The sequence below is a fragment of the Pithys albifrons genome, chromosome 13 (assembly GCF_047495875.1).
Source record: "Pithys albifrons albifrons isolate INPA30051 chromosome 13, PitAlb_v1, whole genome shotgun sequence".
NCBI lineage: Eukaryota > Metazoa > Chordata > Aves > Passeriformes > Thamnophilidae > Pithys > Pithys albifrons.
This window is the reverse complement of record NC_092470.1, coordinates 19281912-19299401: the sequence shown is the minus strand read 5'-3', so window position 1 is coordinate 19299401 and position 17490 is coordinate 19281912. Positions and strand designations below refer to the sequence as shown.

The following is a 17490-nucleotide window of genomic DNA, read 5'->3' as shown; positions in this document are numbered from 1 at the left end:
TGCCTTGAAGGTTTGACGACCTTTGTTCATTCGAAACGCCCTGGTTTTTTATGCCACTCAACAGGAGGCTTTTTAATTTACTTCACTGGGCCTGGATGCCATAGGTGGATGGATGGCTGATGGAAGTGAGGAAATAGATGGGAGAAAAAGAACATTTTTTCTCCTGGGCTGTTTTTATGCACAATATAGCCTGGGGGTTAGCAACATGGGAGAGAGTAAAAAACCCCTGCAGAGCCTGGGCCAGAAAATATAATTCTCAGGGGAACAAAATGCTTTTAACTTGCTGCATCAAAGACCCTCCATTCCAGGGCATGCTCTGTGTTTGAATTCATCTGCATTTCTCCAGAACTCTGTGTATGTGAATGCACAGGTATGTTGTGTGTGTCTGGGTGTAAGTGTGTATTTGCACATCATGTATAATCTCATAGCTGTTACGGTCTGCCTTGGAATAGCCCGGCAGTTGAAACTACTTCCAGCAGGAGAAAAGCAGAAAGCTCTCCAGCTCCAAAGCACAGGTCTGTATGTGGAACACCTGCCTGGGACTGATGTGTGAAAAGCCCTCCTGGCTCCTGCCTTGGCAGCCCCCCTTGCCTCTGTTCATCACAGCATCACCTTGGGCAGGGCAGAGGGTGAGGGTGAGCAGGAGTCTGCTCCAGCTCTGGCTCTGTGCTTAGGCAGGGCTCTGTCCATTTCTGTCACTACAGGGTGAAGAATGGAGGTTGGAAATAGTCAGGAGCTTCTGTAAGCACTTAACATTCCTGATTTCATTTGTCTTTGATCTCACTTGGACTAATTTTACTCTCTTCTGATCCCTTCCCTTGAAGGGGCTTTTATCTCATTGTCAGGTTTGCTAATTTAGTGTGGTGTTTTGAACCAGACCTCCTCCTACGTTTCCAGAGCCTGGAAGGTATTTTTTCCTTAAGCAGGAGGGAGTGTTTATGCAGTTCTTTGAACATCTCAGGACAAGAGTCATAGTGGGCCTTTGTGCAATGTCCAGTCTGGGTCCTGGACCCTCCTGCTCAACCTCTGCATGTTCTAGAGTCCTGTCCCCAAAAACCTGCAGTATTTTGGGGCCAAAAGGGCAAGAAGGAGGGCTGGAGGATTTGGGACAGGTCAGGCTGTGCTAAATAACAAAACAACAATGGGTTGTCAGATATGTTTGACCAGCCAGCCAGAAGCTTGGATCCAGGTAGGTTTTGACTTTGTGGGAAAGAGCTGGGTGATTTAGGGATATGGAAACATCACCACATGTTTTTTAGAAGCAAATACTCCTTCTTGCTGGGATGGAAGGTATGGAGCTGTCTGTTCTTACTCTGCTGCAAGCAGGTTGAGTGGACTTTTTAAGGAATTGAAGTTTGAGAGGCTGATAATTGCCTCTTACCATGGGAAGCAGCACTGCAGATCCCTGCTCTATTCCTGGCTGCCTGAGCCAGCCAGCTGTCCCCTCATGCTTCACCTTTGGAAGAAGAGGAGCATTTCCAGCAAAATGCCACTCTAATTGCTGTCTGAAGAAACTAGAAAATAGGACAGATATTTGAGCTGTTCACCAAGTGATGAACAGGAGCTTCTAAGGATAACAAATATAAAGGAAGGCAAAGAATGAAGACTTTACCCAACAAAATTTCAACAGCTTCTGGAATAAGCTCTGCCTCACCCACCCTGTTTCAGACAGTGTTGTGGTGTCAGCTGCCTTGGGTGGAAGGTGTCCATGGCAATGTCTTTCCAGTACATTTGGGGCAGCCACTGAGCTTCTTGTTCCCCTCCTTCTCTCCTCCTAAGAAGCCACTGAGTGAGTTCTGTAGCTGGCTGTGATCCTCAAAGGACCAATCTGCCCAAGGAGAGGTGAACAGGCAGGATGGCCCTTACAGGAGGACATTTGGTGGTAGTCCCTGTGTAGTGGCCCGGACCTGCCAGGGATGTGCTGGCTGACAGATCTGGTGTGCGCCTGTTGGGAGCTTGGTGATTGCTGCTTCTGGCTGTGCCTTTTTCCCCAGAGTGTGAGTTAGCAGTGTGGTGGAACCATCCATGTGAGATAACCCTAAATCCAGGGACTTGCAGGCAGCTCTGTGTTGGCAGTGGCTGCCCCTTCATCCTGGAGTACAGCACTTGGCTGTTGTGCTGACTGTGACATGGACAGCTCTTCATCCTGCTGGGGTTTGGCTTTGGGGACTGGGAGACTGTCCCCTGGATGTCCTGGTGAAGGTGTCAGTGCTTGGGGTGGGGTGTGTTCTGTCCCACAATGATGGCAATCAACAGGCAGCAGCGAGCAGGGATTCTTGTGTAGCCTCCTGGTCACTGAAGGGACAGAGCTGGCCAACACCAATCCTACAACTGGCAGTGATGACAAACCTGACAAGTTGCCATCCCATGAGCACCCAATCAGCCCCACACATGGACAGGGTCAGACCCTTCCTTCCAGGGGCACCTGTGGTTTTCGGCACATGCCTTGAAATAATTCTGTCTCCCTGCATGTGTAATTTTGCATGTCATTGCCCCTAATTGCATGCTTAACACACACTCCTTTAAAGTGCAGCCCTTTTATCAGCAGTAGGTAGTAGCAGGTTTAATAGGGTGTTTGAATTCCTATAAAATTAATCTGTAGCCTTCTGCGATAGGAGACGGGCAGGGAGCCATGTGGTTCATATCCAGTGTTGATAAACTTGTTATAGAGGCAGGAAACATTTCTGATTGGAGCAGTGACAAAATAATTTGGAGCACAGCCATAAAAAGAGTGGATGGTGATGGTTTGAGCACAGCAGAGATTGAAATTGCTGGTGTGTGGAAGCAGCGCTGCCAGCTAACATTGACTTAGTGTCTCTGGAGAACTTTAACGGCAAATGCATTTTATTAATGGCAATATTCTTGTAGGAAATGCTGAGCATTGTTTCTGAGGTGGAGCTCCCCTCGAGTACGTGGGTTTGGAAGTTGGCCAGACCAAGATCTGTTCAGCTGAGCTTGCTGCTGGTCACTGCTCCGGCCTCAGCTGCAGCAGGAAGGTTGCCTAAGGGCACGTGCTGGGTACTGCTAGCAATTGGAATATCCTTTTCCAGTGGGGAAAATGCACCCATCCATTTTCATTCTGGATTCACCTGTAAGGGCTAAAATGCTCAGAGACAGCAGGTCATGTTTTTAGCCATTCTTTTGCTGTCTTTCCTTTGAAATGAGTCTCCCAGTGTATGAACATCAGTGGAGTTCAGTGTCTTGCTGGATTCCTGGCTGGACTTGAGCTCTTACTGCCACTGAGAGGGGGAACTGCTCCAACTAAGTTGTGGTCATTGGCACTGGGATACTGTGCTGGGGTACTGTACTGTGCAACTGAGTTGTATTGTGGGTGTTGATCAGCCTTGGAGGAGGCTCTGGTGTGCAGGTGAGGGGGAGCCCTTGGTTGTCATGGGCAGCCATGGCACGTTGGGCCCTCACTGTGTCATCTGTGCTTGTTCTTGTTGTTGCCATTACTTCACCTTCTTCTGGCTGTTTTCTGCTTGAATCCAACCTGGAAAAAGCCAGAATGGACAGGAGGGGTGGGTGGCAGGAATGGTGCAGGATGTGTGATGGAGATTGCATGGGGGCTGCTGGTCACCTCCCAGGGCTGAATTTCCCCTGTGTCTCCAGCCACGCTTCCTTTGGTGTGTAAAACTGGGATGTGATTAACCAAGGAAAGCAACCCCTGCTGCAACACTGTCTTCTCTTTGCAGGGAGGCTGCTGGAAGGGGATTCTCTGGAGCTGAGCTGTAGTGCTGGTCCTGCAAAGGTGGTACTGGAGCCAAACCAAGCTGTGGTTTTGGACTGTAACCTGACCCCTGCTGAGCAAGTGATCAATATCACGTGGAAGAAGAATGGGTTTCCATTAGTGGAGCAGGAACACCTCCACGTCCTTCCAAATGGATCGCTCTTCATCTCCTCCCAGGCTGTGGCAAAGGACAGTAGATATCCCGACAGGGCTGGTGCTGAGGGCAATTACTCCTGTGTGTCTCACAGCTCCCTGGGGACTGTCACCAGCCAGACAGCTGCAGTCAGGTTTTCAAGTAAGTGTTCTGGGTTTTTTGTTGATTGTCCTTCCTGGTATTTTCACAGAACATCTGCCTCCCTGAGAGTTTGAGATGAAGTGAAATTCTGTTAGTGATGTATAGGTGGGATTAGGGGTAGTCCACAGTAAGCAGTGTTGTCCTGCTGTTATCCCATCCTGTTTAACTCTCCCAGGTAAGTGCCATCAGCCATGAATTAAAAACAGGACCCTCCTCAGGGGCAACACCTTGTGCCTGGGGAGGTGGCTGTGGGGGTCTGGCTGTGACACCTTGTGAGGTGAATCTCTCTTGGTAATGGAAGATGAGAGAAAGGGCTCTGCAGGGTGGTTTTTGTTTGCATCTCTGAGAGGGACATTCCAAGATCTGAACCACTGAATCTTTGCACAACATTCAAGAATAAAATTCCTTTGTGTTCAGGAATAGCTCCTGGAAGTGTGTCAGTGCCAGCAAATGATTCCTTGATCTACCAAACAGGTGAGGTTAGAAGACAATGCAAACACAGTAACACTTCCCTCTAGCACAGTGACTTGTGTAAACATTGCTGAATGCTCTGCACAGCCCCATCAGCGCTGAGGAGGTTCTGCACGTGCAGAGCTGTGGTGGATGAAGGTGCAGAGTGGATGTCCTGTCACTCTCTTTACCCTGGGATGTTTTGAGCCTCTGGTACCCCAGGCAGGGCCATCCACGCAGGGCCAAGTGGGTATTTCAGTCTGTGAGCACTGTACTGTAGAAACCAACAGTGCTGGTGAAGCTTTGCCAGATCAAGGGAAAATCTTTCACCTTTGCATCATGTCCTGCTTTTTTGCCCAGAAATTGTTTAGCATGCAGCACCTGCAGATTGCTGGCCACCCATCCCTCCTGTTCCCTCCTTTCAGTGATTTGTAGTGCCAGGTAAATAGCTGGTTCCAGCATTTTGTTCAGTGAAAGGACCCTGAGGGCTGTGGGGATGGAGTCAAGGATCCTGCATGCAGGTATTGTCTGGGGAAGTTGGAGTCCTGGGGTAGAAAAAGCTGTCATTAGTCCAGGAGGATTTATTCAGCTGCTCCTGCCTCAGTCCCAGACAGGATATATTCTCTTTTAGGAGTGATTTGTGTTGAAGTTTGCTCTGTGCCTCTTGCCCAGTTGTGATGATTTGTGTCTCTTATGGTCCTGGGTTTGGTGTTTGGTGTCTCATAAGCGAGAACAGCAGAAACATCTCAAAACCAGGAGACTGACATAAGTTGCTCTTCCCTCCCCCTGGATTTTTCCAGAGTAGCCTACATAGGTGATGCCTCTTTCCATCTCTTTCTGGGTTTCTCCCAGAAACAGGGAATTTCAGGTGAGCTCCTTCCTTGTGTGTACTCATATGCCTCATTTTGTCACCATCTGCTCAGGGAAAGTGCTGCCTCCGTGGCACACACGTGCACCTGACATAACATACCCATTTCTGAGCAGAGAGCAGCAAGGGAATTGATTAATGAAATGCATCTCTGGCTTCGATTTGTTCTGTGGGCTGGGCAGGAGCACTTGCCCCATTAGCATTCAGCTGCAGCAAGGGAGGATTGTAAAGGCCTGGGTTTTCCCCCTGCCTCTGAACAGGGTCTATCCAAAGCTGTTTGCTTGTGGATGGAGTTATTCTTTGTGCTGAGCACTGCTGATCAGAACAGGGTAGGAGAAGAAAACCTGTTCAGCAGGTGGGATGTGTTATTCCTGCCATCAGCTTGTCCTTCTGACCTGCAGGCCCTTTCCTTCCCTGCAGTGGGGATCCCATTTGGGGCACTCTGTGCTGCCAAGTCTTGTACTGACAATTAGGAGCACTGGGGATTCATAACACCTGCCTTGCTCAGCACTGCTTTGGTGCTGTTAATGTGTCTGCCACGTTTCAGGCTTGTGGGAGTCCCCTTCTCCCTCCTGGCAGCCCCAGAGCAGCTCTGGCACCTCTGTGTAAGGGCTACCAGATTCCAGGGGCAGGGAGGGGACACTGCAGGCAGCAGCGAGCCTGGAGGCTGCAAGAGGCTTTTTGGAGAGTCAGGTTGGAGTGATGTAGGCTGGACTGTGTGTGCAGGCTGTGGCACTGTGGTGACTTCCATCCTTCCACTGTGGCCCAGGAGCTCAGTTTGTTGGCATTTTGCTGGATAAACTCATGGCTCAGAACTGCCCAGTGTTCCCTGGCTCCCCGTGTGCCACCGTGCCACCGTCCCCACCCACACCTCGTGGCAGTTGTGGCAGTGGCACACAAGGAGCAGTGAGCCTGTTCAGTGAGCAGCTGCTCAGGCTGATGAATGAGGTGTGTGGGTTTCTCCAATCCCCATGTGTTCCCACATGGAAATACCAGGGGCGTTATTGCAGTTGTGGGAAGGTGTAGCTTTCTACCTGTTAATAACTACATTGGTGAAGATTTGTTAAAGCTTTTAATTTAGCTTAAACATTTTGTGCGAGAGAGGTTGTAGAAAATTACAGTAATTGTGGCTGTCAGATGAAGATGTTTGCTGTGCCTGGAGGGAACAGGCCAGCAGCACGTGGCTGCTGGCAGCGAGCACGGGAGAGCTCTGGAGTGTTCCTGCACCTGGAGGGACAGGCCACAGCAGGAACCAACCCACATGGTCTCTCCTGGTCCTCTCCACATGCATAGTGTCTCTTCTCTGTGGTGCATAGTGTATCTGGGATTTGAGGAACAGCAGTCTGGGATTTACTCTTACTTTAAGGATTTATTTTATGGATTTTATCCTATTTATTTTGTGGATTACGTGCATAGGTGAGTGAAGGTTGGTGACTGTAGGCAGAGCCAGGCTGTGCAGGAAAACCTCCTGCGGGTGAGTGCACGGGCTCTGGCCCATCCGTGGCTGGGCAGGAAAACCTCCTGTGGGTGAGTGCACGGGCTCTGGCCCATCCGTGGCTGGGCAGGAAAACCTCCTGTGGGTGAGTGCACGGGCTCTGGCCCATCCGTGGCTGTGCTGCTCTGAGGAGGTGGGCAGCTGGAGCCTGTGGATTCAGGAGCAATGCCGAGTCTCCACGTGGCCCCGCAGCCCAGCGCTGTGCTGGCTCTGCCCTGGGCCGTGGCAAATCGCTCCCATGGCTCTCTGTGCATGCCCCCCTTCCAGCCCCGGCCTTTTCAGAGGTGAGCAGCTCAGGCATGGGCAGCCTGAGCCGTGGGTGTGATCTCGGTGGAGGCTGAAGCTGTCCCCACCTTGGAAATACCTAATAATTAGAGAAGGTACAAAGAGGAGGAGCACACAGAGAGTCTGGGGGCAAAGCGCTGTGGGAGAGAGCAGTGAGCCCCTTTCAGAAGGCTGAATTCCTTGCATAGACTGCATTTTCTGCCTGGGGTGTAGTGTTGCTGGCTGGCAGTCTTTCCAAGCTCACAGCCTCCTGCATGGATCATGCTGCTGGGAGAGGGGGAGGGTGCTGTGTTTCACCATTCCGCAGGCACCCCTGGGCTCAGGGCTAAAAGCCTTGGCACACAGCGCTTGGCTCCAGCTGGGTTTAACATGTCAGCGCGGAGGGAGCTGCCTGCTCCACTCCTGGAGGCACTTGGCATGTCACTGAGGGCAATTTGCTGTAATGCTCTTCACCTTCTCACCTGCAGTGGGTAATTTTTACTGAATGGTCTATTAAGGTGTTCAGGATAATCAGTGCAAGGGGACTGGGAGGTGTTTTGTGGCTCGGGATGGCTTTGCAAACTAAACTTTAACTGAGGAGTGGAAAATAATGTTGAGTATGTGTCGTCTTTGTTTGCCTTTTCCCCTCAAGCATCTCCTTTCCCTGCCTCCCTACGTGAAAACCTCTCACTTTGAAGCACTTCTGCAGCAGCCCCTTCAATGAGAACGTGTTTGTGGGAGGAGAGCAGCCCCTCCAAGGACCCTCATGGCCCGGGGTGAGCAGTGTGTCGGAGCCTGTCCTGCACTCACTGTGACCTGTCTGTGCAGTGCTCTGGGGTGGCAGGACCTGCTCTCCAGTCCTCTCCTCCCTCAGGAGCCCTGCCCGGTTCTTTCTCCTCCCAGCACCAGCTGTTACCAGCACAGCTCTGAGCCCGGGTTTGGTAGCCCTGTAGGTGCTGGGCGTGTCCTGCCTCTGCCGTTCCACCCTGGTGCCCCTTGGGATGAGAGAGGGGTCGCAGCTTCCTGTGGTCTTGGCCCCAAGCTGGTGCAAATGCTTGTGGAGCAACGATGAGCACAGGCAGAATGTTTATTCCTGCCTGAGCCTTGCAGCGCTGGGATCCAGGGCTCTTGGTCAGTCCTGCATCAAAGGAACCTTTTCACCCTTCTTATCTCAGTTTGGTGTTGCTTTCCATGCACAAAAGATCCCTGTTCATGTTCTCTGTCCTCTCCTTCAGGCTGCTGCTTTCAGAGCTTGCACTGGTGATTTTTTCCAGTCTATCTCTGTCCTCATCCTGTCAAAGGAATATGACAGAGTTGCTCAGCCTCTGAGTTACCCCCCAGGAGTTATCACAAGAAAGCACTACCAGACAAAGCAGTTTGCTGGGCATGGCCAGGGTTGAAGCTCAGGCACCCCCGAGGCTCTCAGGCTGTTCTGGCTCTGCGGGAAGCTGTGGCTCGGCTTGGGAATCCTGGCTGGCTGTTCCCGCTGCTCCGATCGGGAGGGACACTCGCTAATCAGCGTCCGTGTTTAGTCTCGCTCCTCCACAGCCTAATGAGGAATCTGTCACGGGCACATTCCTTGGCTCTTTGCTTTGAAGAGCCGTTCCAGAGCCCAGCACAGCGGGCGGATGGGGCTGGAGGGAGGTGAAGGGCAGGATTCGGTTCTCAGCAGGGAATTTCAAACTTGTATGCACAGGTGTGGCAGGTGATGGGCAGGAATAGCCAGGACAGGTTATTGTCTGGTAACAAGCAGCCCAGGAGGCTCTGTCACATCTTGTACACCAAGATGATGCCACTTAATAATGAACAGCAGAGAGACAGGTGACCCAACAACAAACGAATGAAACAGAGAGGCTTACAGGTTTCACCTTTTTAGAAGGATTCCTGGCTCCTATCATGACCTTCCCAGGTACAGAACCCTCCAGAGCCTGCCAGAATACTATTATTTACACCTGTAGGATGAAAAGAGTATAATGGGAAAGATGATTAAGGATATCTGCTGCCAGGAGAAGCTTGTTTTGATGGTACCATCCTGAACATGCACTGGCATTTGATGGGTTTTCTTTTAAACTCTTGGGTTCAGCAAGTTTTATTAACAGGAGCTTAAAAGATCTTGTAATCTGTAGAAATGACTCTGTGTTAAAGTGGTCTGCAGTGTATATTTGAGAATACTAAAGCAGTTGGCTGAATTGAAGCCTTACATATTAATGTCTTTTAGAGTTTTTTTTCCCAGAAAAATATTTTTCATTGCCATTTGTATAGAATTGGAAAGCTTGGCTTGGTGGACAGCTGGTGGGAGAACTTGGTCTGTAGCTGCTGCAGGGAGCAATGAGTTGCTTGAAACATGTGATAACTATTTAAATTAAAGAAAAACACTAATGACAGCTGAGAATATGCCGAGGTTAAAATGGGTCATGTAAAAGCATTTCATTTTCAAATCTGCTCATACTTTCTCAAGCTAAGACCTCCATAAAGCATGTTTGTGTGTGCATGGATGTTTGTGCATGTGAGAGTCCCACAAAATCCAAAGCAGTGATGGATGTTCTTGGAAAGCGCTGGTGGGACAAGCACAGAATTGTGTTGCAGGGCCAGGAGGTCACTTGGGGTCCTTATGAGCACAGTGCTGGGCTTGGCCCAGAAGTCAAGTGTGTTTTCTGGCTGAAATTTATGTTTATTGTGCCACGTTTGGGGTTTCTGGCAGTGTGTCCCAGCATTGCTGGGTGGATTTGTGTGGCAGGGTGGGTTTCACAGCAAGGGCGGTTTAACAGAGAGGTATTGAAAGCAGGAGCCAGTTCTTGTGGTGGAGAAGAATACAGGCTTTCTGCCCCCATCCAGGAGCCTGCATGAATATTCAAAACTGCACCGTGTGACTGAGATGCCTTGGGGTTATGGCATTGATAGGACAGATGCTGACAGCCCCGGGGAGGGTTTCTGCTCCCCAAGTCAGTGGGGTTCTGCTCTGTGCGTGGAACGGGAGGAAGAAGAGGCAGCTGTGTGTGAGGGAAGGCAGGGTGTGATCCAAGAGCCATCCCAAATCTCAGTGCTGTGTCTCCAAAGCAAGTTCAGCCTCTAGTAAAGACCCACAAAGACAGGGGTGAGCCTTGGGGAGCAAACAAGTGTCCTGTCATTTAAGAAATCTGCCCTTCTCCTCTAAGCAAGGTGTCTGTGCCCCTTGGCTGCATCCCGTCTGCTTGGGTAGGATGAATTTGGCTACTGCAGGCAGAGAAGGAGGATCATAACCCTTCTGGCTTCTGCCCCTGCTCTCCAGCACTGCCAGCCCGTGGGCAGTTGTTTTGAGTAAATCACTTGGTGTCTGGCTTTGTTCTTCCTCTTTGCCTTATTTTAATTTCCTGTGGCTGCAGGAATGCTACAAGGCAAAGGGAAACTCTCCTCTCTCGGGCTGTGGCATTTCCCTTCTGTTTCTCATTCTGCATGTCCTTCCCAAATGGAGCAAGGGAACAGACAAGGAAGCAATTTAGGAAGGTAACTGCTGAAACAGGCTAATTGCCTGCCTTCCTCTCACGCTGTTGCCTTAAGGGAGAAAATGAGGCAAGAGGCAAATTTGCACATTGAAACCTTTCAGCTACTGTTGTTAGGACTGCTGAGGGTCTGGAGGGCACAGGAAAGGGAGGAATTGCATTTCAGGTTATCTTTAGGAGAGGAAAGCCTTCCTCTGAGCTTGTACATCATACCAGGTTTGCATTTCTCAGCAGAAACACCGAGTTATTAACTTGGCTTCCCTTTTTCTTTCCCCAGCATTGTCACGCTTTTTCCAACAGCCGGAGTCGCAGACAGTGGAAGCAAATGGCATGGCCCGGTTCGAGTGCGGGATCGAGGGGCTGCCCTCGCCTGTCATCACGTGGGAGAAGGACCAGGAGCCTGTTCCAGCAGAACCCAGGTGATTCCCTGATTGCTTTCCTGGGGCAGCTTGAAAAAGGGCAAAACAGAACCTGAGCATTTGGTGTGGAAATCCTTTGCAAGAAGGTAGAAGAGAGAGACGTTCTGGTTTGGACCTAATAATGAAGTGATGTAAGAGGAAGTATTCATGTAAACAGGTCTGTAACACACCTAAATAAAATTGACTTTCTCCAAAGATCCAAACAACAAGAGAGGGGAAAAAAATGGATATTGTGCCAGTTGTCACCGCACAGAACCTGCACCCTGTGTGTGCCTAGGACAGGGCATGGAGCTGTGGCACAGACTGCCCTTGGTTGTCCTCTTGTGTGAAGTGAGGGGGAATTCTCTGTGGGACTGGGACCTGGCAGGAGGAATATTTCTCCAGTTAACTGGGGGGCACAATACTGGGAGTACTGAACTCCATGATGTGGTGTTTCTTTTTTTGGTTGTGGTTTTAGAGATGGTCGTTCTCTTCATGGTTTCCCCACACAGATTTATCTCAGGGGTAATGACTTTTCTAGAGCCCTGTGTGTGCTCAGTAACCTGGGAGGTCTTTCTGTTTGGTTTAATCCCATGTTTGGAGGACATATGATAAAAGACCCTGAATTTTCCTTTTTTTTTTCTTTTTTTTTTTGAAAAGATGAGGGTCCTGCAGCACGATACCTTTTTCTTAATGAAAGTCATTTACAGGCATGAGAAGGGGATAAACCATTAGTTGGCTGATAGTTGGTCTGCAGCCATCACTTCTGCAGGGGATCACTCACTGGATTGTCCTTTAGTTCTGCTCTGCAGAAGGAGCTGTTTTCCTCCCAGGGAAATCAATCCAAAAGGCAAGAGAGGAAAGAAGGAGGGGTGGGGTGGGGTTTAGGAATCCTTTTGCAGCAGTGACTTTCTGTAGGAATAACTGCTTACATCCTTGAGTCTGAAGTGTGGCATCCAAGGGTTTATAGGAGGCTGTTGCTTTGTAATGAGAAGAGAAGAAAATTAATTAATAAAATAGAAAGGGGAAAAAAACCCCACCAAAAAGAAAGGATTGCAGGGAGAATTGTGCCATAGATAGGGCAATCAATGGCTTTTTAATGAGACAGCTCGATGGATATTGTGAAATTACTTGCTCAGAGATTGCTTTCATCACAGGCAGCCTGAAAATTGTTTTCCTTGTAAAAGCCAGGCCATAATCTCTGGCTGCAAATCTTGCTTTTTAAATCATGTTCTAGCTAATATGCTTTTTCAGAAGGATTTGCTTTTTTGTTGTTGTCTAGTTGTTGTTGGATTTAATATAACCGGCTTTCGAAGGAATTAAGTGAATTCCAGGAAACGCTGGCTGCCAAGCAGGGCTCTGCTGTCCTCCCTGGGCCTGGGGACAGGACCCGCGGTCAGCCGAGCGCTGGGGCCGCCTCCTGCCTGTGCACACCGGGATGAGCCTGTGAACGGCAACTCTTTGGCTGGGCGGGAGTCAGGGTGGTGATTTCGTATTCCAGAACAGCAGGGGTGGGGGAGAGCAAAATCAGCCTCGTGGGCTGGAGATACAGCCCTGGAGTGGTGTTACTGCACCAGTGCTTGTGATTTAAGAGGAGTAATCATGGGCAACTCACAGTGCTCCCTCTCCCCTCCTCTCTCCCTCTCCCCTCCTCTCTCCCTCTCCCCTCCTCTCTCCCTCTCCCCTCCTCTCTCCCTCTCCCCTCCTCTCTCCCTCTCCCCTCCTCTCTCCCTCTCCCCTCCTCTCTCCCTCTCCCCTCCTCTCTCCCTCTCCCCTCCTCTCTCCCTCTCCCCTCCTCTCCCCCTCTCCCCTCCTCTCTCCCTCTCCCCTCCTTTCTCTTTGCTAACCTTATCTTTGGCCACTCACTTCAGCCTTTGCCCCTGGGTGCAGGTTCTAGCGTGGTGCCACCTCAAAGCTACTGAAGGCTGAGCTTAAAAGAATACTTAGACAACCTAAAGGGTAGTGAAGTGCTGATTGATGTTTTTGGAATACCTTTCCTGTCCCTGTTCAGGACAAAATCTAAGTTCCATATGTGAGTAAAGGCACAGAAGTATTTTGCAATTCTGGCTCTGAAGTAATGTTGTAAAAACACAGCCTTAAATCTGCAGCAGCTGCTGAGAGGTGGCTCTCAGGGTTTCTCTGGATTGCAGTTGCTTTGGGGTGTGCAGCATCTCTTGGCGTAACCTCTTCTCTGTTTAGGTGCTGGCTGGGTTTCACATCAGGTTCCAAATTGCTGTTTATTTTCTCTAGAGCCAAGATGAACACTTGCTCTGAACTGGAGGCCTTTGGAGGTCTGCACAGCACATCCATAACGTGCTCTGCAGTCTCAGTGTATTTTTTCCACGTTTTGGCTAAGGGAGGGTTTTATCTGTGGAGAGTTTATTTCTGTGCTGAGTCAGGAGTGCCTCAGTATGGCTCCTGTTCATGTGGGGCTCTTGAGCTGGGAGACCAAGGACTTACTGACTTTAAATCTGCAGCAGAGTTGCAGGTTCCTCACTGTCCTGAGGACTGGTGCTTTGGTGTGTTCTGGACACCTTCCAAAGGCTGCAGGAAGGGTGTGCTGGCAGTTTACAGGGGGGAACGTAAGGAAGGGAATGAGGCTGTTAGTGCTGGAATGTACTCTGAGCTGCAGGGTTCGAACACAAAGCAGTGGTACTTGATTTTGTTTCTTGAGCACTGCCCTGGTGAGCAGCTGTGAGCCCCTCTGTGCTCTCAGGGAGGGAACAGCTACCTGTGTGTGCCCTATTGCTCTTGCTCTGTGCCCTGGTCTGGGTGTGCTGCCCCTCAACCTGCTCCAGGTGGGGAACTTGCCTTTCACCGCCCTTCAGGTGTCAACAGCCAAGATCCTGAGACTGCCAAGGTTCCAGCATTTCTGTTGCTCCCAGGGCCTTTGTCTGTCTGTCCTTTGTTTTTTGTTTTCTGCTTAATCCATAGTGAAGGTGAGCAGACAGAAAGCTCTGCCCTTTGTGTGGAAGAAAAGCTCTCACCAACTGTCTGCTCTGAGTCATCAGGGAAACTTCCTTGCAGAGAGCCTGGGGATGGAGCAAATGCCCTTGCAGGCTGCCTGGAGGCTTCTAATTCAGGGCTGCTGGGACCCTGAAGAGCTGGAGGCTTTGTGAGCTGCTGGGGGAAATGGTGGATAGAGAAATCCTGCCTTTCTTCCCTCCTTGCTTCCCCAGCAGAGCGATCCTGACGCTGCCCTGCTTTCCTGACTGGATGTACTGCATTAAGTAGATCTCTGTGGCTGGCCATGCTGAAGGGATGTCTGAAGCTCTGTGGTGATGGAGTCTCCCCACTCAGCCCCTTGTCTCCAGCTCCTGCTCTCTTTACAAACACAGTGCCACGTCCTCTGTCCTCCAGAGAAGCTGAGTGTGTTGGATGAGTGTGACTGTGGACACGCTTCTGAGCACTCTGGTCTAGTTGACCCTGCTCTGAGAGGGGAAAAGCCACAAACCATTTCCAGAGGTCCTTCCCAGCCTTGTTGAGTCTATGACACATAATTGGAGTGTCTTTTTGTGGCTGGGAGATGCCTTGCCTGGTGTTTGAAATATGTTGATATTAATTACAGACTCAAATAGCAGATGCACGACAAAAATAAATATTATCGCCGTGGGAGGCCTTCCCTCTGCAGAGCTGAGGGGATGCAAATATTTGTCGTCTTTCTCCTGAGTCCTGATGAGGCATCCTGATGAGGGCTTTGGGGTACCATCTCCTCTGGGGTCTCTGGGGCTTGATCCTGAGCAAAGTGTCCCTAAGCAGCAGTATTGAGTCTTCAGGGGTGTGGGGTGTTTGGTTTGTGTACGTGGGAAGCTTCAGCCAGTCTGTGTCCATGAATCAGTCTGTGTCCATGGCTCAGGCTGTAGGATTGTGCCAGTAGAAGCAGAATGGTCACTAGAGGAGCTCTGGTAGTTCTTGAGAACAAGACATGATGAGCTCAGCTGCAGCAGCTGAGGTGCAGGGTTGATCCTAGACTTGTAGCAGGGAGCCTTGGCTGTGGAACAGACTGGTTGGAGCAAGAGAGGTGTTTCCATTACTGCAGGTTTGGGAAAGTGTTGGCAGGAGCAGGTGTGTGTTTGGTGACCGTTGTTTGAATGCAGGATGAGTGATCTCTGAAGGTCCTCCTGGCTCCATGACCCTCGTTCATGGCACTCCAGCTGTCTCAGCACCTGGAGAACCACAGTTTTACTTGCTGTGATCTTTGTGGATGGCAGGACTGGCATTCATGGTTATAACTTGTCTTTGTGCTGTTCCTGTAGAATAGTTGCTGTCCCTCCCCTTAGCAATTGCCTTTGAATGTGTCCTCTTCATAATGAAGACTGATAACCCAGAGCTGCCTGTCAAACCTCGGCAGCTCTGTTTATATAGAGACTTGCAATTAAAAATGGATCTCATATATAATTAAAAAGGATCACGTAGGCTTTGTGCCTCGCGTTCTGGAATAAAGAGGCTGCCATCTAGGAATCCAGGCAGAAAATGGAGATGCTGACAGCCTGCTCCTACTTTTATGCTAATTGCTAATCATCTGCTTTGTTCAGTGTAATGCAGCAAGGATTGTGTTCATGTCATGAGCCTTGTAGCCATTTCACCCTGTGGAAGTAGCACCCCATGGGCAGATGGAGGGATACTGAGAGCCCAGCTGTAAGTTTGTCAGCTTGTGAGAGCCAGAAACTTGAGGAAGGAGGAAGGGAATCACCGCAGCCCGGAATGGTGCAGGTTCAGGTGGCTGTGGCTTGGCTGCTTTGGCCCATGAAGGTGCAGCTGTGCATCAGCTGGTCCCTGCTTGTACTTGAGGTGCAGCAGGAAAAGGATGATGTTCAGACTTCTTTGCAATGTGATTTTCTCTGGCTGCCCAATCTTTGTGAAAGGCTGTAGTGTGTGTTCAAGCACCTGTGTGCTTGGAGACATCACAAATGTGTGTGTAGATGTGTGTGTGTGTGTATGGAGCTGGTTGGTACTGTCAGATGGTTTGTGTCAGCAAAGCCCTGCTAGCTTGGTCTCTCAAAAGCAGGTTCTACATTGTGAAGACTCCAAGGTGATGGATAGGTCTGTACCTGCTGCTTTTGAAGAACCACTGATTGGGTTGCTCAGAGGTTCCTTGATCCTGTTCTGCTTCATTACCAAGACATGTGAGACATTTGCAGGAGGAAAGGAAGGGATAAAAGGGCTTTGAGGAGATGAATAGCTTGGGTAGGGCACAGCCTGTCTCACACTCTTCCTTTTGCTCACTCAGGTTTATAACTCTTCCCAATGGTGTCCTGCAAATCGTGGATGTGCAGGAGAGTGATGCTGGGACCTATCACTGCGTGGCCACCAACGCTGCCCGAAAGCGCTACAGCAGCGATGCCACCCTGAGCGTGGTGAAAGGTAAGGAGCTGGCAGGAGCCTGCTGGGCTGGGCACGGGTCTGCCAGGTACTCTGTGTGTGGTGGGAAGCTGGGCTGAAACACCATGGCCATCTCTCCTGCTGGTGTGGCTCTGCACGTGGCTGGCTCTGGTGAAAACTTGCAGAGAAGGTGTTTTGTGGAAGGTTTCTCTTTGTTCTGATAGGATAAGCATGCTGGGTTGGAAGGACTTCTTTGTGCTCTGGGGCCATTAGAAGAGGTCCCTGTTTGCACCTTGGGGAAGGGCAGTACTGTTGCAGCCTCATCTCCAGTGGCCTTGGGTGGCAAGACAAGCAGAGGCTGGCACAGACAGAGGAAGGTGCTTCCCAAGCGAGCAAGAGAAGTAGTTGGCAGGACTGGATGTACCCCAGAGGTTGCCCAGCACAGTCCAGAGGAGGTTGAGCGCAGTGACATCTGCCTTGTATTCTGTGTCCATATTGCCAGCTCTTTGCTGAACTGTTGGGTGGGCTCCAGAGATCTTTGTGTGGTGTTTGGGAGTAGCCTCAGCTGGATTTCTTCTGGTGACACAGACCTTTGGAGCAAGGCTTTTTGGGTGTGAGCTGTCCTTCGCCTCCCAGTCTGGGCCTCAGTCTCTGAGTGCATTTTTCTTTGTAAACCAAGAGTGCAGCAGGCAAGTCTGGGCATGAGAATGTAGCTGAGCTCATGAGTGCAGTGGGGGTCTCCAGGCTCCAGCATCCTTCCCAGCACGCCTGGCTGCCACCCCAGCGTGGTATAATCCCCATCCTGTGAGTGGACAAACTCCCCAGGGCTGGGAGCCTGACAGAGCTGTCCCTTCTCTCGGGACAGTGCCCCCTGCCACGTGTGTCTGCTGTTAGTGCTGACCCCGGTGTGTTTTGCAGGCAGCTTTAACCTTGAAAGCTCTGAAATCCTTCCCAGCCCCTTTTGTCTTTGTTTAGGATTGTGTTGCTTGGCATTCTGCTCCCCATGTATTTTCACAGCGATGGCTTTGCTGTTCATCCATCAGCAGGGAGTGTAATTAACTGTGGAGCCTGAGAACACACCTCTGATCAATGGATTGTGTCGTGGAGGTAATCTGGGCAGAATCTGCAGCGAATTCGTGAGCGGCTGGATGCTCTCTATCTAATTGCCAGCCCCTGCCAGATCCTCTGT

The 17490-nt window shown here is 50.4% G+C and overlaps 1 protein-coding gene across 2 annotated transcripts in view; it reads left to right on the top strand.

The window, feature by feature from the left end:
* The window catches only part of IGDCC4 (immunoglobulin superfamily DCC subclass member 4), an 89746-nt gene that overhangs the window by 26906 nt on the left and 45350 nt on the right, over positions 1–17490 (top strand). For both annotated transcript variants that reach the window (XM_071568624.1, XM_071568623.1), the window contains exons 2-4: positions 3696–4025; positions 10859–11000; positions 16210–16343. In XM_071568624.1, coding sequence (XP_071424725.1) covers positions 3696–4025; positions 10859–11000; positions 16210–16343 — 606 coding nt within the window. The remainder of the gene's footprint in view (positions 1–3695; positions 4026–10858; positions 11001–16209; positions 16344–17490) is intronic.